This window comes from Quercus lobata, chromosome 5, assembly GCF_001633185.2.
Source record: "Quercus lobata isolate SW786 chromosome 5, ValleyOak3.0 Primary Assembly, whole genome shotgun sequence".
Taxonomy (NCBI): domain Eukaryota; kingdom Viridiplantae; phylum Streptophyta; class Magnoliopsida; order Fagales; family Fagaceae; genus Quercus; species Quercus lobata.
In genome coordinates, this window is record NC_044908.1 from 61498954 (window position 1) to 61523287 (window position 24334).

Here is a 24334-nt window from a genome sequence, read left to right on the forward strand (position 1 = left end):
ATAATAATCAAGATCCATGGACTAATGTAAAACATTAATCGAAGACAATTAGTGAATTACTGGATCAGTAGAAGTACGCAAAATATTGTTGTTCTTTGGTCATTCAAGTGGAACCAAGAATTAAAGACGTTTGCATAATATTTTATTGGTTTATTTTAAGCAATATGTTGGTTATTTAATCAAATTCAATAAACGAAAAAGAAACATAATTTAGTGCCAATAAAAATTCATTCATTCTTTAAAACAATTATACATTCCTTTAAACAAATATACAATCAAACAGAAAACATGACTTTTTAGCACAAGCATTAAAGATGTTTTAGACTTTTTAGTTGCAAATAATAGATGCTCAGAGCAGCAACATTGAGAATCAACCATTATTAAATGGCAAACATGTTTTTCCCTAAATATATTCAAGGGCTAAACCCCATGACGCCACTCACAAAGAAGCTGAATTATAATAAATCAAGAAGAAAGCATCAAATGCAGGCCACTATATGAATATGGTGGACGTACCAAATGAAGGCCACTAAAAGTATAGCATTTTGAAAAAGTCATTACAGTTTTACAATTCAATAAAATACAAAATAAGAATTCATTGAAATTAAAAAAAAAAAAATGAAGAAAAAAGCAGATTAAAATTATGCAATTCAGAGCCTAATCAAAACCAAACAAATCAACAGAGAAAATTTAATTCAAATTATGAGATAAATAGAGGGAAAATCAGGCTATCCAAACCACTTAGTTTGATGCAGCAACTCTTCTTGCAAAATACCTGTGTTGTGCCTGGCAAAAAACTCAGTATTCAACAAAATCACAAGGTAAGAAGTTTTTAAAAACTACAGCAAAAAAAGATGAAAGAGAGACTACAAAAGAAGTGGAAGCAAACATTGTAATATGGTTTGAGTTGCAAAAAATAAGAACTTGGCTTCCATTAGCCAAGGATATATAAAATAAATACTTAAAACAAAATTAACATCAAACAGTAACACTTTTTGGTACAAACTTGAACTGGAAAGTTTGTTTTCATCTTATACATAAAGATTTTAAACAATCCAATGGTGTCCTTTTTTTTCTCAACTTTCTAAATCTCTCAAAGAGGGTTAATCTCATTACCAAAAAAGACTACAATCACCAAAACCATCAATTTTTCCTTCTTTCTTTCCCAATGTCAATCATTAAGCCTGGGCATAAATCTGATTAGCATTGGCCACAAGCAAGCAATACAGACTCAAAAGTGCTAATAAGTTTTCAACCAATTTTGTATGATAATGCTTTTACCTTCAAAATCAAAGCAACAACCAATAGCCTAATGTAAATTGTATATGCCAACTTCTAAGTTTTAGTATATATTTAGTGCTTTAGCTTAATTCCATGAACTTATAGATAAATGTAGTCACTATTCCACTAACAAATGTGCAATTAAACAATTAGGAAAGAAATACACCAAAACATCAAAACAAAAAATCATAAACTTTGCATATGAAGAAGAATCCAACAAATTTAGACAATATTTATACATTTTGGTGAAGATAGATTCAGCTCTTACAAAAGATGATCTTGAACAACATTGAACAAACAATTATAATTATGAAAAAAAAAAAGAAAGTATTTTAACAATAAATAAACAAAAGGCAGTTGAACAAACAAAACAAAATTGAATGTGAACCGCTTTAATTAAACAAAGAAAGTATTTACACTAACACAATTGCTTAATTCATTATTCACATCATCCCACTTCAATGACTCATCTTACTCTGAGTGAACAAAGATATGATTGACAGATACAAACTAATACAAATTAAAGTCATACCTCATTTTGAATAAAACATACTAATTTAAAGAAATAGGTTCACCCTTTCTCTCAAGCCAATTCTAAATCAGAATCAGTCAAACCAAAAGAACTACGTCTAAGTCATTTTCCTCAATAGACTAATAATGCAGTTAAAAAAACTGTCAACTTTGACTATAATTCAATCATAATTAATATCAAACTTAAAAGAAAAAAGAATTTTAGAAGTTAGAAGGTTAAGTACTATTCAACAACATTGGCACCATATGACCTTGTATTACCTCTGTTTACCCTTTGAAAAAAATATTCAATGGAGATGAAAACCTCTATTTTAGTTCCATTTTTTTTTTTTATTATATGGTGTTCTTATTGTCAAGGAAACCCTACATAATAATGGAGTAGGCATGAAGATGTAAGAGAAGCCGGAAAAAATATGTTTTAATATTATTATTAAAAGACTTTTCTAAGTTAGGTTGAAGAAGATCACTAAACACCAATGACCAATCCAATCTAACTCAAGTAGAAGTGAAATCATAGAAAGATGCTAATACTAAATGCAAGAAGAGAGCAATTAACTAACAACACAAATATACATAAGAATTGTATCTCACATCAAATATTCATTTTTAAATTGTAAACTTCTTAATGCCTGACTCTCATGAATTCCCTCCCAAAGACTGGAGTTGATCAACGGGTGCTGCTCCACCTTAGTCACTGGACCTATTCCTATCTATTTCAGCCATTCAAATATTTATATTTACTAAGAACAAAGAAATTGTATTTGTAAAGAACCTGTGATTGGCTGCAAGTATCTTCAAAGGGAGATTTGTACATAGTAGAAGATGAACAGTTTGGTGCGATTCAACACCATTTCAATCTCTTTTACCAAAAAAAAAATAATCCCAAAAAGAATTAAATCTAACCCAAATACCCAAAACAAAAACAATTCTAACCCAAAAACCTTAGCTAAAACAAAATCTAACCCATATAATCGTGAACTGATATCAAAAAACCAATAGTTAAAATACAATAGTTTATATATCCGCACATGAATCTATATATGTTCATTTAATCTAAGAATATAAAAGCATACAAATGATGTCAAGCACATAATTCCATAGATATATCAGAATCATAACAAAGATTCTAGTGCTTCAACTATTACATAATAAAACAAAGAAGTTATATCATATCTCAATAAACCTAGCAATCTCAATAGCGGTGTGCATCTTTAACCATAGCTTTTACGAATCAAGTTTGTACCTATATAAAATTATATATATGCTAAGCCACAGTATCCAAAAATTGAATGAATATATCACATATATCAATCACAGCACATAGATTTATCGAACAATAGTTTTAAAACCAAATTATGTAGGAAAATTGCTGCAGAAATTTGAAGAATCAATATTCTAGGGTTCTACATTCTTGTCCATGCCATAAGAATCAATTTTCACAACAAAGCACCAAAAGGAGAAGAATGAACACAGAGAATCAATGCGTGCCTTTCGTTGGAATAGCGCCGATCTCTAACTCCGTATCTCCAAACCTATGGGACGTTTGATCGTATTTAGCTTTGACGGATGCCAATTGTGATGGTCTAAGTTCGGTAGGGTATGGCGGTGGCCGACCGTACGAATATCCACTGGTTCGCAGAGTCTGAAGAGAAGAGATTGCTAGGGTTTTAATCGCAAAACAGATCTAGAATATTCCATAAATTCACGGAAACAGGGGAAACTTATCCCGAAATCACAGAGAAGTTTCAAAACCGAATCAAAACAACAAAAACCTAGAGAGAGAAAGAGAGGGAGAGAGAGAAGAACGTACTTGGAAAACTCAAAAGGGGATAGCGATGGTCGGCCAAACGAATCTCCAACGTGGCGCAAGTTTTTTTTTTTTTTTCCCCCTTTCAGAGTTTGATGTGAAAAGATCGCCTCTATTGCAGTATCGCTAGGGTTTTTTTAGAGAGAGAAAATGTTAAGAAGACTGATGTGAAGACGCTAGGTTTTTTTAGTTGTTGACGTTTTCTTTTATCTTATTTTTAACCCCTTTTTTATTTTAATATATACATTATCACTGTCAAACAGTGTTACCCTTGCAAAACAAATGGAAACAGCAGAGAGGCTTTCAAACACCGTAGAAGTAAAACTTAAAGTTTTTAGAATATTGAAACGGTGTACTGTGTGAGTGTTTTAACTTAAAGTTGTGTACATGTCAGTTTTTAAAGGGGTCTTTTTCTCCTATTTGTCACCACCTCCTTAATTGTAGGAACCCACTTTCTCTCAGCTTCTGCTATTATATATATATATATATATAGAGATTGATTGATTGATTGATTGATGTGCCCGAGACTCAACAGGTGAATCTAGTAGCAACAAGGCTGTGTAGATATCTTCAAATTGGTGGGACAAAATTCAAGAAATGCGACTTCTCAAATGATATCCGAGGTAACAACATTCAAGCCTTCTAGAGACACAACTACCCTCATAATTACAGCAACTTCCAATAGTTAAATATACAACTCATAATACAAACTCAAATCACAAGACAATACACAGCAAGATTTGATGATTATAAAACTTATTTCCAAGACAAAAATTAATTGACCAAGTCCACATTTTCAACTGAATTTTAATCTTCAAATGGCTTTCTCTTGAATTCTTACTTGGAAATTACGTATTATGTAATGAAAAACTACAATATCCCACCAAATTAAAAAGAACTTGTCCTTTGGTTTAAGATGATAGCATTTGCCTCTTTCAGAATCCCAATAAAATCATTCTAGTCCTTTTTAGCAAAAAAGACAAACTAACATGCTACTTCTCTGTTAGGACATATGTGTTTCACTTGTTAAGAACATATGTCATGGTTTTATGTAATTGGCTTATCCTTTGACAAAACGCACTTTACTTGTATTTGGGTAGATTTAGGATGTTTTAAATACTTCAAGAAACCTTGTTTCAAGATCAAGTATTGAAACTTTCAAGTCTGTTCAAGAAAACAAGTTCAGAGTGCAAAATCATTAAAGCTCGACAGCTGGTCGACAGCTGCATCTATCGAGCTTAAGGAAGCTGTTCTACATTTGGTGTGCTCGACACCTTCTCGACAGCTACTCGACACCTGCTATCTGTCGAGATTTAATATTTTCAGAATTTTAATATAATTTTATTGGGATCCGTGAATATGTCTTTGGACCTTCTTTTCTCCTAAACCTAGACATATAAAAGGATCTGTTTAAGGGCCATCAAAGTGTTCACAAGTTGCACAAGCATTGAGCAAACTCTGTTCAAGCAAATTGTGACTGCAGACGAAGTTCTTGCCCTAGTTCATCTCTTTCTCTTAAAGAAGTTGCTGTGTATGTGCACCGTAGGGTTTTGTAACCAAGCATCTTCTTGATCTTCATCATGTGGATGAACTGAAAAACTTTGCAACCAACAACCTTCTTAGTTGGTGATTGAAGTCGCGTACTGGGATCCGCGTAATTGGTTAGTCACGTACTGGGAGTCGTGCATTAGAAAGGGAAACTGTCACTACAGAACAAGTCTAATTGGGTATTAGGGTAAGGGTTCAACTGTAGGTTGGTAAGGTACTTGGATTCCTTTACTTGTAACCGCTTGTTGTGATAATAGTGGAGTTTCGGGAGTGGTGACCTGAAAATCACCCGGTGGGGTTTTTGCCATTAGGTTTTTCCCATTCGTAAACAAATCACCGTGTTATTTATTTTCCGCTGCATATTTAGTTTATTGGTGATTTGTTTGTGCTACCACGCGTTTGCATGATAAATTGATTAATTAATAACTTGGCTAATTAATTAATTAATTAATTTCTATCACAAGGGGCCATTCAATTTGTAGCCTATCAAGTGGTATCAGAGCAGGCACACTCTAATTAGGGTTTAATCTTTGCTGTGTTGATCCATTGACCCCTGTTTGTCATGGATAGAGGACAGTCTTTAATTATACGTCCTTTATTTGATGGCACTAACTACGCATACTGGAAAGTACGCATGAGAGCTTTCTTGCAGTCTTTAGATGAGAAAGTGTGGCAAGCTATGGAGTTAGGCTAGACTAAGCCTACAGAAGCGCTAGCCGACTAGGTTGATGCCAAGATTAAGGCGGCAAACTTCAACAGCAGAGCCTTGAATGCATTGTTCAGTGCTATCACAAATGAGGAGTTCAAGAAGATATCCTCAACTGAAACTGCCAATGAGACTTGGACCATTCTCCAGACAACCTATGAGGGTACTAAGACTGTGAAAGACTCAAAGTTTCAGAGGCTCACTACAAGCTTTGAAGAAATAAAGATGGAGGAGGATGAGTCTTTCGATGAGTTCTATGCCAAGCTAAAGGACATAGTGAACTCAGCCCTCAATCTTGCGGAAACCATTCCTGAACCCAAGATTGTGAGGAAAGTGCTCAGATCTCTGCCCGTGAGATTTCATGCCAAGATTACGGCAATAGAGGAGTCAAAGGATATTGACAAGATTCCTCTAACTGAGCCGGTTGGAAACTTGCAGACCTACGAGCTAGGGTTGACAAAAGTAGGCAAGTCGGGTAAAAGCAAGAGTATGGCACTGAAGGCCAAGAGCAATGAAACAAATGAATCTTCTGATGATGAAGATTCCAAGATGAAGTCCTACATCACCAGGCAGTTCAAGAAGTTCATGAAGAATGCCAATGGAAAGGGTTTCGACAAGGACCGCAGGCAATCCAGTTCTTCTCAATTTAAAGGCCAAGACAAAGGGAAGAAGGATGCTAAGGAAGGTGGTCAGTACACTGTTCCCTCAGGACCTAAGTGCTTTGGGTGTCAAGGATTCAGTCACATGAAGCATGAATGTCCTATATACCTCAAGAGTATTGGGAAGAGCAAGGCACTTGCTGTTACCCTGAGCGACACTGAGCCTGAGGATGATTCCGACAATGAGGATGACGGAATCTTAAATGCCTTCACGGCCACGGTCAATCCTACTGATGGGATTGTTGAAGATGTGGTTGAAGAAGAAGAACTGGTGGAATCTAAGTTTGAGAAGATGAATGATCAAGATGACATCCATACAGCCTATGAGAAGCTGTATAAGCTCTCTGAAAAGCATGATAAATTATATAGGCTAACCACCAAGAAGCTCAGTGATGTGGAACTTGACCGTGAGGAGCTTTCCACAAAGTTTGATGAGGCTAATCAGACTATTGGAGCACTGAAATTCGAGAACAATTTCTTGGCTAAGAAGACCAAGAAGTTTGAAGCGGAGCTTTTTCAAGTTAGAGCTCAATTGGAGAGGACTTCAAGCGCAAAGCTAGATGAAATGCTAAGCCTTCAGAAATTTGCTTCAGATCAAACAGGCTTAGGGTATGGTATTTCTTCCTCTAATACTGCTTCTTCTAGTACTACTGTTTTTGTTCCTCCTGCTAATAATGTTAAAACTGAGAACAATGAGATTAAAACTGAATTAGCTAGTGAGAATTTAGACAAGGGTAAATCTATCTTAGGAGCACCCCCTAAGCTTGAGAAGAAAGATGTTAAAAATCATAGGGCTAAGAAGGCTAACTCTCAAAAGCCTAAACAAAAGAAGCAGCATCTTTGTGATCATTGTGAGCTGCCGGTCATACTCGACCAAATTGCTACAAGTGGCTTGCCACTCAACAGAGCAACGGCTTGATAGCATCCGAGAACCAAAATCAGCTTCAATCCTTTCTCGCTCCCCTTGGTGATCTTCTCAAAGCCCTCACGTTCCTTTTGAACTTGAACTTGAATGGTCCGGCACTATGAGCCTGCAATTTCTTAACGGTCCCAGAAGGAAACCATTCAGGTCGAATCCGAATCATGACATAATCCCCTACCTAAAACTCTGCATGACGTCGATGAGTGTTAGCATGAATTTTATATTGAGAATTACTTGCCTGAATTTTTTTGCGAATCTCATTATGCAAATCATGAATATGTCATGCAAATGCCTCAGCAGACTCAGAAATCCTAACATGTGGGGACACGGGCAAAAGATCTAAAGGCCTCCTAGGTGTATATCCATGCACAACCTCAAAAGGACTAGTACCTATAGACCTATTGACAAAGCTATTATATGCAAGTTGGGCTACCGGAAGAATAGAATCCCAATTTCGATTGGCTTCACCCACTAGACACAGAAGGAGGTTGCCTAGACTACGATTAACCACCTCAGCTTGACCATCACTTTGAGGATGAAATGCCATGGAAAATTTCAATTTGGTGCCCACTAAATGCCACAAGGTCTTCCAAAAATAACTCATGAAGCGAACATTCCTATCAGACACTATGGTTTTGGGAAGACCATAAAGTTTGACAATCTCATCAAAGTAGAGTTTTGCAATCTTAGAAGCATCAGAGGTCTTAGAACATGGTAGGAAATGAGCCATCTTGGAGAAGCGATCAACAACTACTAGAATGGAATCATGCTTCCTAAAGGTGCGGGGCAAACCTAACACAAAGTCCATACTCACATCCTGCCACGGGCGATTTGGCACAGGTAGAGGTGTGTACAGGCTAGTGTTTTGCTTGCGATGTTTGGCTAGTTGACATGTACGACACTGACCAACTATCTTGGCAATGCCCCTCTTAAGACTAGGCTAATAGAATTGACGTTCCACTTCCTCAATTGTCTTGTCTCGACCAAAATGACCTGCTAGGCCTCCCGCATGTATCTCCCAAACTAGGAAATCTCTCACTGAAGACCGAGGGATACATAACTTGTTGGCCTTGAACAAGTAACCATCTTGAAGGCTATAATCATCCAGGATTGGCCGTGGGGCATTACTTAGGCTAGTGTAGAGGTCTCCAAAATCTGGGCATGACTTATAATCATCCTTGAGTTGTTCAAACCTAGTAACCTTAACACTCATGATGGATAGCAAAGAAACCCTTCGACTTAGTGCATCAGCAGCCTTATTCTCAATTCTCGCCCTATGCTTCATTACAAAGTGGTAGCGCTGCAAAAGTTCAACCCAACTACCGTGCCTAAAATTCAGCTTCTTTTGGGAATGGAGATAGCGCAAAGCTTCATGATCAGAGTAGATAACAAATTCTTGAGACAACAGGTAATGACGCCAATGCTAAAGAGCTCGAATAATGGCATAAAACTCTTTGTCATATGTGGAGTACTTTTGCTTAGCGTCATTCAACTTTTCACTGAAATAAGCAATTGGGTGACGCTCTTGACGAAGTAATCCCCCTATACCAATACCTGAGGCATCACATTCCATCTTAAAAGGCTTGGTAAAATCAGGGAGACGCATGACAGGTGCCTCAGTCATCTTTTGCTTTACCTCATTGAAAGCCTTAGCAGCAGCTTTAGTCCAAACAAACTCCCCTGGTTTCATGCAGTTAGTGATGGGGGACATAAGGGTACTAAACCCCTTGATGAATCGGCGATAAAAGGAAGCGAGCCCATGAAAGCTTCGAATCTCATGGATATTTTTGGGCTCGGGCCACTCCAAAATCGCTTGAATCTTTTGGGGGTCGGCAGAAACTCCCTTAGAGGACACTATGAAACCTAGGAAGACGACTCTATTAGTGAAAAAAGAACACTTCTTGAGGTTGCCATATAAACTCTCCTTCCTAAGGGTAGTACAAACTTAAGTTAGGTGGTCTAAGTGTTGCTCCCTAGACCTACTATAGATGAGGATGTCATCAAAGTACACAACCAAGAATTTCCCCATAAAAGGCTTGAGCACTTAAGTCATCACTCTCATAAAGGTACTAGGAGCATTGGACAATCCAAAAGGCATCACCATCCACTCATATAAACCATCCTTTGTCTTGAAGGCAGTTTTCCACTCATCACCCGAACGAACCCTAATTTGATGATAGCCGCTTTTTAAGTCTATCTTAGAGAAGATCATTGCTCCAGCCATCATATCTAACATGTCATCCAACCGAGGGATAGGAAATCAATATTTCACAGTGATCTTGTTGATGGCACGACTATCAACACACATCCGCCAAGTTCCATCTTTTTTTGGAGTTAAGAGTGCAGGGACCGCACAAGGACTCATGTTTTCACGTACAAAACCCTTCCTAAGTAGTACTTCTACTTGCCTTTGCAACTCGGCATGCTTTGCAGGGCTCATCCTATAATGAGGCAAATTAGGTAGGGCCGCTCCGGGCACAAAATCTATGGCGTGTTGTATGTCACGCATGGGTGGCAAATGATCGGTGAGTTCCTCAGGGAAAACATCCTTAAATTCCTGGAGCACTAACCTCACTTCTTTAGGTTGCTCCTCACTAGTCTCTCCACGTAGTTCCCTGGCAACTAAGACAAACACAATGGACTCTTGAATTGCTACCCTTTCAAATGCCCTTGGGCTTATGATGTTCAGGCCTTTCGCCTTTGGTGCTTCTGTCTTCTTGCTCATGCCAATTGGCTTGGGTTTCAAAGGATTGAGCACAATCTTCTTACCTTCAAACATAAATGAGCAAGAATTAGATTGCCCATAAAGGGTGACATCTAGATCCTACAGCCAAGGTCTACCTAAGATGATATGCCCTACATCCATGGGAATTACGTCACACCATATTTCAGCCTTGTAGGTGAGGAATTGAAGTGGGACAACACATCTTTCTTTTATGGCTATGGAGGAAGTATCCACCCAAGAAACTTTATATGGGTTAGGGTGTGGGGTCAATTTCAAGCCTAAGCGGGAAACAACGTTAGAAGACACTGCATTAATGCAACTTCCACTATCTATGATAACCTTGCAAGTTTTGTCTCTACACTTAGTGTAAGTTTGAAAGATGGCACTCCTTAGCCAATCATCAGCGTCTCTTTGCTCTGCCAAGGCACAACTTACCACATTCACTCTAGGGACACCAAAGTTCTTACAGTCATCAACTTGGGGAGAAATGGCTCTAATGCATGCGAGATAGCTAGGATCATCTTCCCATTCTGCTTCAACATCTTGGGTTTCATCAACATTTGGATCATACACCAGCTCCTCAACATCTTCTACCTTTTCATCACCCTCTTGAATGACAAGGGTCCTAGAGGGACATCTAGCAGCGATGTGTCCAACCCCATTGCATTTGAAGCATTAGAGGCGAGAGCCTAATCTTGAAGGCTCATTGACCACACCTTTTCCCTTGTCCTCTTTTTCTATTGGGGTGCTATTGGGGTTGACCTTAAGGGGTAAGGCCAGTCTAGGTTTGCTACCAAAAGGTTAAGGGTTGGCGGGAACACTTCGAGGCTCAGAACGTCGCCAAAAGATAGATTTGGATGCTAATTCATAATTCCTAGTGAGGTCATATGCTTCTCTTAAGGTAGTGACTCCTCGGGTGATAATCTTGCCTAGTAGGTTAGCATTTAAACCTTTCTTAAACCTATTGAGTGTGACAACCTCTTCCTCGACTATTCGAATTTGCCTCTTGAACTCCTTGAACTTTTATATATATTCAGCCACAGTAGCAGTGCCTTGCTTTAGGCGATCCCATTCCTCAAGGAGGGAGCTCCTATAAGTTGAAGGAAGATAATTCCTTGAGAGTGCACCCTTCATCCTAGCATACCTCACTTTCTTATTCTCAGCCTAATGGTAGTAGTCAAAGAATTTATCTATCTGACGTAACCAATCAGTGAAAACCCATGGGTCTAGGCAGCCGTCAAAGGTGGGAGCTTCTATCTTTTCCTTGAACATTCTATCATCATAATCCCTAGGGTCATTGTGATTATAGTGATCATGTTCAAAGTTTGGAACCCTATGAAAGTAACCATGGTGATTTTGCCTAAGCAGGTTATCTCCTTCATGGTTAACGGTCTCTCTTTGAGATGCTTCAATTTGATCAACCATATCCATTAAATTACAGACATTTTTTGCTAGGTCGTCTATGGTTTGCTCTAAGGAGGACCTAAACTCAGAAGTGGATTGATGTTTAGAGTTTGACATGATGCGACCACTACGTAGATGCATGCACACTATATTTATGAATGCAATTGAGATTCACAAAAGTTCGAGTAACCAATTCTCAATTTAAAATTAGGGTCAGGCAAGAGTGCATGTGAAGAAATTGCAGTCAAGTAGTGACAGTGTTCACAATATTGAGAGATAGCCCAAGTAAAAGTCAATTGCCAATAAGCTCCACAATTAATAATGAGAATCAAATATTTCAAAGCCCCCTTTTTTTTCATTTTTTTTTTTGGTTTTGGCTTATCGAAGGAAACAGATAGGTTCTTTTTTTTTTCTTTTTTCTTTTTTATTTTTTTTTATTTTTTATAAATGGGTATTGAAAGAAACAGATGGCCAACACAACAACTAGCTAACAAAACAAGGTAAATTAAATAAACTAATGGTGGGGTATGCACGTTAAGAAACTAGAGATGTACTAAGAATGACAAATTGAAGCTACCAATGAGACAAAGAAAGAACCTGATACTTGGAAAGGAAGCCCACTTGGATGACATGCTCTTGGGCTTGGACTAGTCTGTCACGGGCCTGGAATCTGCTTGGTCAGATTTTTTTTTTTTTTTTAATGCAAAAATAATAAAATACAGTACACAAAGGACTTAAAACTTAGAAGAAGTTACAGACTGAGACTGAACTAAAGAAACTAAAGAAACAAACAACGGACTCAAAACTAAGAAAGAAAAAAAAAATATATATATATTTTCTCTGCAATGAGAGTCTTCTGCCGGCGTAGGGGACTGACGCTGGTGGCGGCGCGAAGGAGGCGCAAACAACGGCGAGTGGCTGCTTGTCTCGGATCTCAGCAGCGGCAGTGGCTCGTCAATCTCAGCAGCGGCAATTGATCGTCAATCTCAGCAGCAGTGGGTCGACAATGGGTTTCGGCAGCTGGGTCTTGCGGCGATGAGTATTGATTTATGGGTTCCGGCGGCTGGTGGCTGATGGGTCTTGCGTGGGTTACTCTTTTTGATGGTTTTGCTTTCTATTGGTTGTCAACGGTTGTGTTGCATGGACTGGAAGTTTGCTCTGATACCAAAACTGACGTAGGACAACCACACTAACAATAGAACAAAAGATAAACCCTAGGAGTCAGCACCTAAAGGCTGCTTGGAGTCAGCACCAAGCAAACAGGAGTCGGCACCAGTGAAAGAAAACACACGTTTATTTTTAATAATTCTCCAAAAACTGTCTTACAATAATCTGAAAAAGTGTTTAAATAGCCAACAATAAAAAACCCTAAAGAAACCCTAATCATTAAATGCTTGGACTTGCTTAATTTCAAGCCCAATAACTAGTATGCTCCATCCATAAGGCCATAGGTTAGGCCGTCTTCTTTTTGCTATTCCTCCTATACGTGTGTGTAATTGGGGGCTTGTACCTCGTGTCCGCACCACACTGTGTGACGCCTGGGTCACTTGTCCTCTCGTGCTGATCCAAGAGTTCTACTCCAACATGCACGGGATTGATCGGTCTGTACCTCTTTTCTTCACTCGCGTTCGAGGTACGTGCATTCTTGTCACATCACAGTTAGTTGCAGATGTGCTTCAGGTTCCTAGGATAGAGTTTCCTAACTATCCTGATTATAAGCGTCTGAGGACTGTGTCTAGGGACGAGATCATATCTACTTTTTGTGAGTGCCCTACTTCTTGGGGTGAGCGTCTTTTTACACCATGTCGACCTTTTGCTAAAGGTCCTAGATTCATGAACATGGTGATAACTTTTGTTTTGCATCCCCTCTCTCACCATAACTCCATCACAGAGCCTCACACTCGGTTTTTTTTGTCTCTTCTTGAGCATCTTACCATATGCTTCCCTTCTCATTTCATTTTGTCTATTATAAATGTTTATCTAGATTCGGCGACCCATGATAAGCTTATCTTTCCTTCCGCTATCACGAGGATTCTACGCCATTTTTCTGTTCCTTTTCCCTCATCTGACCACTTCATTGTCATGTGTGCCATAGATTACGCTACTGTTAAACGTAGCGAGGCCCAGCTTCGGTCACAGCAGTCGGATTTAGCAGCTCCTTCCTCTCGTTCTACTCCATCCCGTTCAGCTCCATCCACATTGGCTCCTCCTTCCTCTTCCAGCAATGTGTCTTTGGGAGATATTATGGCGCAGCTGTAACGCATGGATGCTCGCCTCGATACACTCTCTACGAAGTTGTATCAGGTGAACATTCGTGTCGGTCGTATTGCACGATGACAGGTGTCTATAGGTGGCTTTGCTCCTGAGGCTACTCCTTCACCACCTTCTTCTGTGGCTTCTGTTTCTGAGGATGAGGATGATGATAATGGTAATGACGATGATGCTTTAGATGATGATGATGGAGATGCTAGCTCTACCGATGAGATGTCTACTTGACACTCTTACCCATTGTCATTCGTGATAAAAAGGGAGAGTAGTTTTGGTATGAAAGTAGTCCATCTTAGGGGGAGAGTTAGTATATGATCATTTTGTTAGGGGGAGTGTTGTTACATTTTTTAGGGATGTAGTGAGGATAGTATGTATCTTTTCTTTTCTTTCCTTTTAGACACATTACTCTTCTACATGAGGTCTTGTGACCATTTATAGACATACATTGTACTTATCTCTTTCTTTATATTGATGTATGTTTTGTCTTTCACCTACCCCTTCATGTGTTGTTTCTTTTCGCTCTTTATACATATATTTCTTATACTTGTATGCAATCTATTTATTTTTGTTTCACACAAAGATGCCTTGATGTGTTTTGTTTAAAGTGTTTCAGAAATACAGGTTGTCAAAGTCTACTTGCCATAAACTCTCTTCTTGCAAAGTTTTTCAAGAGTTTGTGTTAGAATAGATTTTATTGTATTCAACAAGTGAATATGAGTTGAGTGATTTATGACTTCTCTCATATGTTCACTTGTTTGTTGTGGTTTTGTCACGGATTGCCAAAGCGGGAGATTGTTAGGACATATGTCTTTCACTTGTTAAGAACATATGTCATGATTTTATGTAATTGGCTTATCCTTTGACAAAACGCACTTTACTTGTATTTGGGTAGATTTAGGATGTTTTAAATACTTCAAGAAACCTTGTTTTCAAGATCAAATATTGAAACTTTCAAGTCTATTCAAGAAAACAAGTTCAAAGTGCAAAATCATTAAAGCTCGACAGCTGGTCGACAGCTGCATCTATCGAGCTTAAGGAAGCTGTTCTACGTTCGGTGTGCTCGACACCTTCTCGACACCTGCTATCTGTCGAGATTTAATATTTTCAGAATTTTAATATAATTTTATTGGGATCCGTGAATATGTCTTTGGACCTTCTTTTCTCCTAAACCTAGACATATAAAAGGATCTGTTTAAGGGCCATCAAAGTGTTCACAAGTTGCACAAGCATTGAGCAAACTCTGTTCAAGCAAATTGTGACTGCAGACGAAGTTCTTGCCTTAGTTCATCTCTTTCTCTTAAAGAAGTTGCTGTGTATGTACACCGTAGGGTTTTGTGACCAAGCATCTTCTTGATCTTCATCGTGTGGATGAACTGAAAAACTTTGCAACCAACAACCTTCTTAGTTGGTGATTGAAGTCGCGTACTGGGATCCGCGTAATTGGTTAGTCACGTACTGGGAGTCGTGCATTAGAAAGGGAAACTATCACTACAGAACAAGTCTAATTGGGTATTGGGATAAGGGTTCAACTGTAGGTTGGTAAGGTACTTAGATTCCTTTATTTGTAACCGCTTGTTGTGATAATAGTGGAGTTTCGGGAGTGGTGACCTGAAAATCACCCGGTGAGGTTTTTGCCATTAGGTTTTTGCCATTCGTAAACAAATCACCGTGTTATTTATTTTCCGCTGCATATTTAGTTGATTGGTGATTTGTTTGTGCTACCACGCGTTTGCATGATAAATTGATTAGTTAATAACTTGGCTACTTAATTAATTATTTAATTTCTATCACAAGGGGCCATTCAATTTGTGGCCTATCAAGTGGTATCAGAGCAGGCACACTCTAATTAGGGTTTAATCTTTGCTGTGTTGATCCATTGACCCCTGTTTGTCATGGATAGAGGACAGTCTTTAATTATACGTCCTTTATTTGATGGCACTAACTATGCATACTGGAAAGTACGCATGAGAGTTTTCTTGCAGTCTTTAGATGAGAAAGTGTGGCAAGCTATGGAGTTAGGCTAGACTAAGCCTACAGAAGCGCCAGCCGACTAGGTTGATGCCAAGATTAAGGCGGCAAACTTCAACAGCAGAGCCTTGAATGCATTGTTCAGTGCTGTCACCAATGAGGAGTTCAAGAAGATATCCTCCACTGAAACTGCCAAGGAGGCTTGGACCATTCTCCAGACAACCTATGAGGGTACTAAGGCTGTGAAAGACTCAAAGTTTCAGAGGCTCACTACAAGCTTTGAAGAAATAAAGATGGAGGAGGATGAGTCTTTCGATGAGTTCTATGCCAAGCTAAAGGACATAGTGAACTCAGCCCTCAATCTTGCGGAAACCATTCCTGAACCCAAGATTGTGAGGAAAGTGCTTAGATCTCTGCCCGAGAGATTTCATGCCAAGATTACGGCAATAGAGGAGTCAAAGGATATTGACAAGATTCCTCTAACTGAGCTGGTTGGAAACTTGCAGACCTACGAGCTAGGGTTGACAAAAGTAGGCAAGTCGGGTTAAAGCAAGAGTATGGCACTGAAGGCCAAGAGCAATCAAACAAATGAATCTTTTGATGATGAAGATTCCAAGATGAAGTCCTACATCACCAGGCAGTTCAAGAAGTTCATGAAGAATGCCAATGGAAAGGGTTTCGACAAGGACCGCAGGCAATCCAGTTCTTCTCAATTTAAAGGCCAAGACAAAGGGAAGAAGGATGCTAAGGAAGGTGGTCAGTACACTGTTCCCTCAGGACCTAAGTGCTTTGGGTGTCAAGGATTCAGTCACATGAAGCATGAGTGTCCTATATACCTCAAGAGCATTGGGAAGAGTAAGGCACTTGCTGTTACCTTGAGCGACACTGAGCCTGAGGATGATTCCGACAATGAGGATGACGGAATCTTAAATGCCTTCATGGCCACGGTCAATCCTACTGATGGGATTGTTGAAGATGTGGTTGAAGAAGAAGAACTGGTGGAATCTAAGTTTGAGAAGATGAATGATCAAGATGACATCCATACAGCCTATGAGAAGCTGTATAAGCTCTCTGAAAAGCATGATAAATTATATAGGCTAACCACCAAAAAGCTCAGTGATGTGGAACTTGACCGTGAGGAGCTTTCCACAAAGTTTGATAAGGCTAATCAGACTATTGGAGCACTGAAATTCGAGAACAATTTCTTGGCTGAGAAGACCAAGAAGTTTGAAGCGGAGCTGTTTCAAGTTAGAGCTCAATTGGAGAGGACTTCAAGCGCAAAGCTAGATGAGATGCTAAGCCTTCAGAAATCCGCTTCAGATCAAACAGGCTTAGGGTATGGTATTTCTTCCTCTAATATTGCTTCTTCGAATACTACTGTTTTTGTTCCTCTTGCTAATAATGTTAAAACTGAGAACAATGAGATTAAAACTGAATTAGCTAGTGAGAATTTAGACAAGGGTAAATCTATCTTAAGAGCACCCCCTAAGATTGAGAAGAAAGATGTTAAAAATCATAGGGCTAAGAAAGCTAACTCTTAAAAGCCTAAACAAAAGAAGCAGCATCTTTGTGATCATTGTGAGCTGCCGGTCATACTCGACCAAATTGCTACAAGTGGCTTGCCACTCAACAGAGCAACGGCTTGATAGCATCCGAGAACCAAAATCAGCTTCAATCCTTTCTCGCTCCCCTTGGTGATCTTCTCAAAGCCCTCATGTTCCTTTTGAACTTGAACGGTTTTAATTCTTCCCCTTCACTGTCGGTTCAAGGGTTTGCTAGATGGTAAGGTTCTTCCAAGGTGTGGAAGGAAAAGGGCTCCAAGTGATTCTATCACTTTTCTCTCTCTCTTCTTGTTTTTGTGTGTGCATTACTTATGTGTTTTGCTTTCATTTTTTGAGTCAGTCTAGTTTTATGCTTTGTTTGTTTAACATGTTTTTGTTTGGTTATTTTTTTAGTTTTTACTTTGTTTTTGTTTTTCTTTATAAAAATAAAAAAAAATTGAAAAATCATAAAAATACAAAAATAGTGTGTGTTGTGTACATTGGTACTTGTGTACCTTGGATGGCCATTGAAACAAAGTCTTCTAAATTTTGTATCATTTGTAACTTAGATGAGCATCTCTATGCACAACTAAGCAAGTGAGCTTTGTGGCTCGTGTTTGTGATGAGTACGATTAAGTTGTCTCTTAAACTTAACATGCATATCACTCTTTTTGACGGGAAGGACTAAAAAATCCTGAGAGAAGGGCATAAATAATTATCTCACCACTGTTGCCTGCCAATTATAATAAGACAACTGTATGCTTCAACATAGCAAAAGTACAGTGTCAATGACATTTGTGTGCCTAGGCACAGCAAAATTTGAATGTCAAATATCATTGGGTATTTCTTTTCTCTCTATAATAAGCCCATGCATGATACATTTAAAAGAAAATATGCAAAGAAAATTAAAAGCAAAAAGATCAAAAATGCTTTAAATATGATTGCAAGCGTGTATTCTAGGAGATGTGGTAGTTATAGGATGTGCCTCAAAGGTGATAGTCCCCATCAAGCAGTTATGATTGTGTGTGAGTTAAAGTGATTTTCACATATCTCAAATCGTCATAACATGCATACACTTATGCAATCTTGCGATGTTTTTCACACACAACACGCAATATTCTTTGCTATTCTTGATACATGTGCAGGTACAATGTGATTTGGCTATCACGAGGTTTTACATGTATTAATGTATGCTCACTCAACTGTCTAGACTTGTTTTTGAAATATAAAATTGGTTAGACTTGTTTAGTGTGTGTGTGTGTGTGTGTTTGTGGAGATCCATGTGCTTAAATTTTCATTTGAGAGATGATTTTAAGAGCTTAATATGTTGATTGGATCGATGGTTGAGTTGCATGTTGGATTGCATTCATGTTTGTGTTTTTTATATCTTGAAAAACTGCTTTTAAAAGCTGGCTCAACACCTCCTCGATAGCTGGCTATCTGTCGAGCTTCCTTATGCTTTTTCTTATCGTAATCTCGCCTGCACCTCGATACCTGGTGGATCTATCGAGATTGGGTCTATATGCTCAATAGCTTCTCGATACCTGGTGGATCGATCGAGCTTTTGTTCTAAAAACTGGCGTGCTGATCTTGGATACCTCCTCGACACCTCAGCTGTTGACGTGTATTTTCTTGACACCTCCTCGATAGATCCCTCGATACTTATTGATACCTGCATCTATCGAGAATTATTGGCTTTCCTATATAAAGCCCATGCGCGATCCGGTCTTCATTTTCATCGATCTCTCTCTCGATACTTCTCTGTTTCTCTCCCAAAAACACTCCAATCTCACTCCTATCTTGATTCTCAAGGATTTTCCAAGGTTTTTCAAGTTTTTCTTCACTTGGTAAGCTTCTAATCCTTTCTCATTTTTGCATTTCATGTTTTGAAACCTAGGATTTAGGGTTTTCGGAATTTTTTGGGGTTTTTCAAAATTGATGAGATTTCCTTGAAATTTTGGGTTGGGTTTTCACTTAAATGTGTTTAAAACCTCATACATTGCATCACATTAGCATTATAATGGTCTTGCCATGCATTTAGATGTGTGCTATATGATTGTTTGCTAGTAGGTTTGGTTTGGGCTGAGCCTATAATGCAATTTCTTTTGCATGTCGCATGTTCATGCATTTCCTATGCATATGTACTTCTTTTCAATATATTTGATATATTTGAAAATGTTTGGGACTTTTCTGATTGTCTTTCTTTCTCTCCCTCTCTGTTGTTTACGTTAGTCATGTATATGGCACCTAAGCATAAATCCACTCCAGCCCGGAATCCTTTTCATTCTGGTGCTTCTTCTTCATCTGATCCTACCTTATCTCATATCCGATTCCGTGATGATGATGCCTTTAAGGCATTTTCGGAGAACTTCTCTAGACGAGGCATTCATTCGGAATGCCGAGTCATCTTGTCTGATTTTGCAGACATCGACCTTTCCTCTGTCATTCACAGTAGGGGATGGGAGTCACTGTGACGTAGGACAACCACACTAACAATAGAATGAAAGATAAACCCTAGGAGTCGGTACCTAAGGGCTGCTTGGAGTCAGCACCAAGTAAAATGGAGTTGGCACTAGTGAAAGAAAACACACGTTTATTTTTAATAATTCTCCAAAAACTGTCTTACAATAATATGAAAAAGTGTTTAAATAGCCAACAATAAAAAACCCTAAAGAAACCCTAATCATTAAATGCTTGGACTTGCTTAATTTCAAGCCCAATAACTAGTATGCTCCATCCATAAGGCCACAGGTTGGGCCGTCTTCTTTTTACTCTTCCTCCTATACATGCGTGTAATTGGGGGCTTGTATCTCGTGTCCGCACCAACTCCCTCGGGTGAGAAGAACTCGACCCCGTCGAGTGGAAATTTGAAGAGCTCTGATAGTACTCCAGCAAATCAGGATCCAGTCGCAATAGCTCGTCTCGAGTAATCCATGTACAATCAGAATCTGGTAGCCCTCGCCACCGAACTAAGAAACGGTGAACTCCTCCATCCCTGGTAGAAACAATCTGCTCATCTAAAATAGTATCAATAGATTCTTTATGTGCATAGGGCAAATTTAAGGGTAAAGGGGTGGGAATAGGGGCATCAATAGGATTAGGCAAAGACTCATCAAAAGGGGCATCAGGAATAATTGTGGGGCTTTTATAAGCAACTAGATCCTCAATATTAAAGAAGGAGCTAATACCATAATCATGAGGGAGGTCAATGACATATGCATTTGGGCCCATTCGTTTCAATACCTTGAATGGTCCGGCACTACGAGCCTGCAATTTCTTAACGGTCCCAGAAGGAAACCATTCAGGTCGAATCCGAATCATGACATTATCCCCTACCTAAAACTCTGCATGACGTCGATGAGTGTTAGCATGAATTTTATATTGAGAATTACTTACCTGAATTTTTTTGCGAATCTCATTATGCAAATCATGAATATGTCATGCAAATGCCTCAGCAGACTCAGAAATCCTAACATGTGGGGACACGGGCAAAAGATCTAAAGGCCTCCTAGGTGTATATCCATGCACAACCTCAAAAGGACTAGCACCTATAGACCTATTGACAGAGCTATTATATGCAAGTTGGGCTACCGGAAGAATAGAATCCCAATTTGGATTGGCTTCACCCACTAGACACCGAAGGAGGTTGCCTAGACTACGATTAACCACCTCAGCTTGACCATCAGTTTGAGGATGAAATGCCGTGGAAAATTTCAATTTGGTGCCCACTAAATGCCACAAGGTCTTCCAAAAATAACTCATGAAGCGAACATTCCTATCAAACACTATGGCTTTGGGAAGACCATAAAGTTTGACAATCTCATCAAAGTAGAGTTTTGCAATCTTAGAAGCATCAGAGGTCTTAGAACATGGTAGGAAATGAGCCATCTTGGAGAAGCGATCAACAACTACTAGAATGGAATCATGCTTCCTAAAGGTGCGGGGCAAACCTAACACAAAGTCCATACTCACATCCTACCACGGGCGATTTGGCACAGGTAGAGGTGTGTACAGGCTAGTGTTTTGCTTGCGATGTTTGGCTAGTTGACATGTACGACACTGACCAACTATCTTGGCAATGCCCCTCTTAAGACTAGGCTAATAGAATTGACGTTCCACTTCCTCAATTGTCTTGTCTCGACCAAAATGACCTTCTAGGCCTCCCGCATGTATCTCCCAAACTAGGAAATCTCTCACTGAAGACCGAGGGATACATAACTTGTTGGCCTTGAACAAGTAACCATCTTGAAGGCTATAATCATCCAGGATTGGCCGTGGGGCATTACTTAGGCTAGTGTAAAGGTCACCAAAATCTGGGCATGACTTATAATCATCCTTGAGTTGTTCAAACCTAGTAACCTTAACACTCATGATGGATAGCAAAGAAACCCTTCGACTTAGTGCATCAGCAGCCTTATTCTCAATTCCCGCCCTATGCTTCATTACAAAGTGGTAGCGCTGCAAAAATTCAACCCAACTACCGTGCCTAAAATTCAGCTTCTTTTGGGAATGGAGATAGCGCAAAGCTTCATGATCAGAGTAGATAACAAATTCTTGAGACAACAGGTAATGACGCCAATGCTAAAGAGCTCGAATAATGGCATAAAACTCTTTGTCATATGTGGAGTACTTTTGCTTAGCGTCATTCAACTTTTCATTGAAATAAGCAATTGGGTGACGCTCTTGACTAAGTACTCCCCCTATACCAATACCTGAGGCATCACATTCCATCTTAAAAGGCTTGGTAAAATCAGGGAAACGCATGACAGGTGCCTCAGTCATCTTTTGCTTTACCTCATTGAAAGCCTTAGCAGCAACTTTCGTCCAAACAAACTCCCCTTGTTTCATGCAGTTAGTGATGGGGGACATAAGGGTACTAAACCCCTTAATGAATCGGCGATAAAAGGAAGCGAGCCCATGAAAGCTTCGAATCTCATGGATATTTTTGGGCTCGGGCCACTCCACAATCGCTTGAATCTTTTAGGGGTCGGCAGAAACTCCCTCAGAGGACACTATGAAACCTAGGAAGACGACTCTATTAGTGAAAAAAGAACACTTCTTGAGGTTTCCATATAAACTCTCCTTCCTAAGGGTAGTACAAACTTAAGTTACGTGGTCTAAGTGTTGCTCCCTAGACCTACTATAGATGAGGATGTCATCAAAGTACACAACTAAGAATTTCCCCATAAAAGGCTTGAGCACTTGAGTCATCACTCTCATAAAGGTACTAGGAGCATTGGACAATCCAAAAGGCATCACCATCCACTCATATAAACCATCCTTCGTCTTGAAGGCAGTTTTCCACTCATCACCCGAACGAACCCTAATTTGATGATAGCCGCTTTTTAAGTCTATCTTAGAGAAGATCATTGCTCCAGCCATCATATCTAACATGTCATCCAACCGAGGGATAGGAAATCGATATTTCACAGTGATCTTGTTGATGGCACGACTATCAACACACATCCGCCAAGTTCCATCTTTTTTTGGAGTTAAGAGTGCAGGGACCGCACAAGGACTCATGTTTTCATGTACAAAACCCTTCCTAAGTAGTACTTCTACTTGCCTTTGCAACTCGGCATGCTTTGCAGGGCTCATCCTATAATGAGGCAAATTAGGTAGGGCCGCTCCGGGCACAAAATCTATGGCGTGTTGTATGTCACGCATGGGTGGCAAATGATCGGTGAGTTCCTCAGGGAAAACATCCTTAAATTCCTGGAGCACTAACCTCACTTCTTTAGGTTGCTCCTCACTAGTCTCTCCACGTAGTTCCCTGGCAACTAAGACAAACACAATGGACTCTTGAATTGCTACCCTTTCAAATGCCCTTGGGCTTATGATGTTCAGGCCTTTCGCCTTTGGTGCTTCTGTCTTCTTGCTCATGCCAATTGGCTTGGGTTTCAAAGGATTGAGCACAATCTTCTTACCTTCAAACATAAATGAGCAAGAATTAGATTGCCCATGAAGGGTGATATCTAGATCATACAGCCAAGGTCTACCTAAGATTATATGCCCTACATCTATGGGAATTACGTCACACCATATTTCAGCCTTATAGGTGAGGAATTGAAGTGGGACAACACATCTTTCTTTTATGGCTATAGAGGAAGTATCCACCTAAGAAACTTTATATGGGTTAGGGTGTGGGGTCAATTTCAAGCCTAAGCGGGAAACAACGTTAGAAGACACTGCATTAATGAACCTTCCACTATCTATGATAACCTTGCAAGTTTTGTCTCTACACTTAGTGTAAGTTTGAAAGATGGCACTCCTTAGCCAATCATCAGCGTCTCTTTGCTCTGCCAAGGCACAACTTACCACATTCACTCTAGGGACACCAAAGTTCTTAGAGTCATCAACTTGGGGAGAAATGGCTCTAATGCATGCGAGATAGCTAGGATCATCTTCCCATTCTGCTTCAACATCTTGGGTTTCTTCAACATTTGGATCATACACCAGCTCCTCAACATCTTCTACCTTTTCATCACCCTCTTGAATGACAAGGGTCCTAGAGGGACATCTAGCAGCGATGTGTCCAACCCCATTGCATTTGAAGCATTAGAGGCGAGAGCCTAATCTTGAAGGCTCATTGACCACACCTTTTCCCTTGTCCTCTTTTTCTATTGGGGTGCTATTGGGGTTGACCTTAGGGGGTAAGGCCAGTCTAGGTTTGCTACCAAAAGGTTGAGGGTTGGCGGGAACACTTCGAGGCTCAGAACGTCGCCAAAAGATAGATTTGGATGCTAATTCATAATTCCTAGTGAGGTCATATGCTTCTCTTAAGGTAGTGACTCCTCAGGTGATAATCTTGCCTAGTAGGTTAGCATTTAAACCTTTCTTAAACCTATTGAGTGTGACAACCTCTTCCTCGACTATTCGAATTTGCCTCTTGAACTCCTTGAACTTTTATATATATTCAGCCACAGTAGCAGTGCCTTGCTTTAGGCGATCCCATTCCTCAAGGAGGGAGCTCC

General features: G+C 39.5%; 2 protein-coding genes across 2 annotated transcripts; both read right to left on the reverse strand.

Annotated features, from left to right (window-relative positions):
- Positions 1 to 8394: 8394 nt before the first annotated feature.
- LOC115990873 lies at positions 8395 to 9144 on the reverse strand. Its single transcript, XM_031114644.1, has 2 exons — positions 9009 to 9144; positions 8395 to 8822 (listed from the first exon to the last, which is right to left on the reverse strand). Exons 1-2 carry the CDS (start codon positions 9142 to 9144, stop codon positions 8395 to 8397), a joined length of 564 nt encoding a protein of 187 aa, XP_030970504.1.
- Positions 9145 to 21458: 12314 nt separating this feature from the next.
- On the reverse strand, positions 21459 to 22208 carry LOC115990875. The gene is made up of 2 exons (XM_031114645.1): positions 22073 to 22208; positions 21459 to 21886 (listed from the first exon to the last, which is right to left on the reverse strand). Exons 1-2 carry the CDS (start codon positions 22206 to 22208, stop codon positions 21459 to 21461), a joined length of 564 nt encoding a protein of 187 aa, XP_030970505.1.
- Positions 22209 to 24334: the final 2126 nt, after the last annotated feature.

Coding starts and splice junctions, on each gene's coding strand:
- LOC115990875 (XM_031114645.1), bottom strand. CDS start 22,208: ATGAAACAAGGGGAGTTTGTTTGGACGAAAGTTGCTGCTAAGGCTTTC. Junction 21,887..22,072: donor GATGGAATGTGATGCCTCAG/GTATTGGTATAG, acceptor CTGATCATGAAG/CTTTGCGCTATCTCCATTCC.
- LOC115990873 (XM_031114644.1), bottom strand. CDS start 9,144: ATGAAACCAGGGGAGTTTGTTTGGACTAAAGCTGCTGCTAAGGCTTTC. Junction 8,823..9,008: donor GATGGAATGTGATGCCTCAG/GTATTGGTATAG, acceptor CTGATCATGAAG/CTTTGCGCTATCTCCATTCC.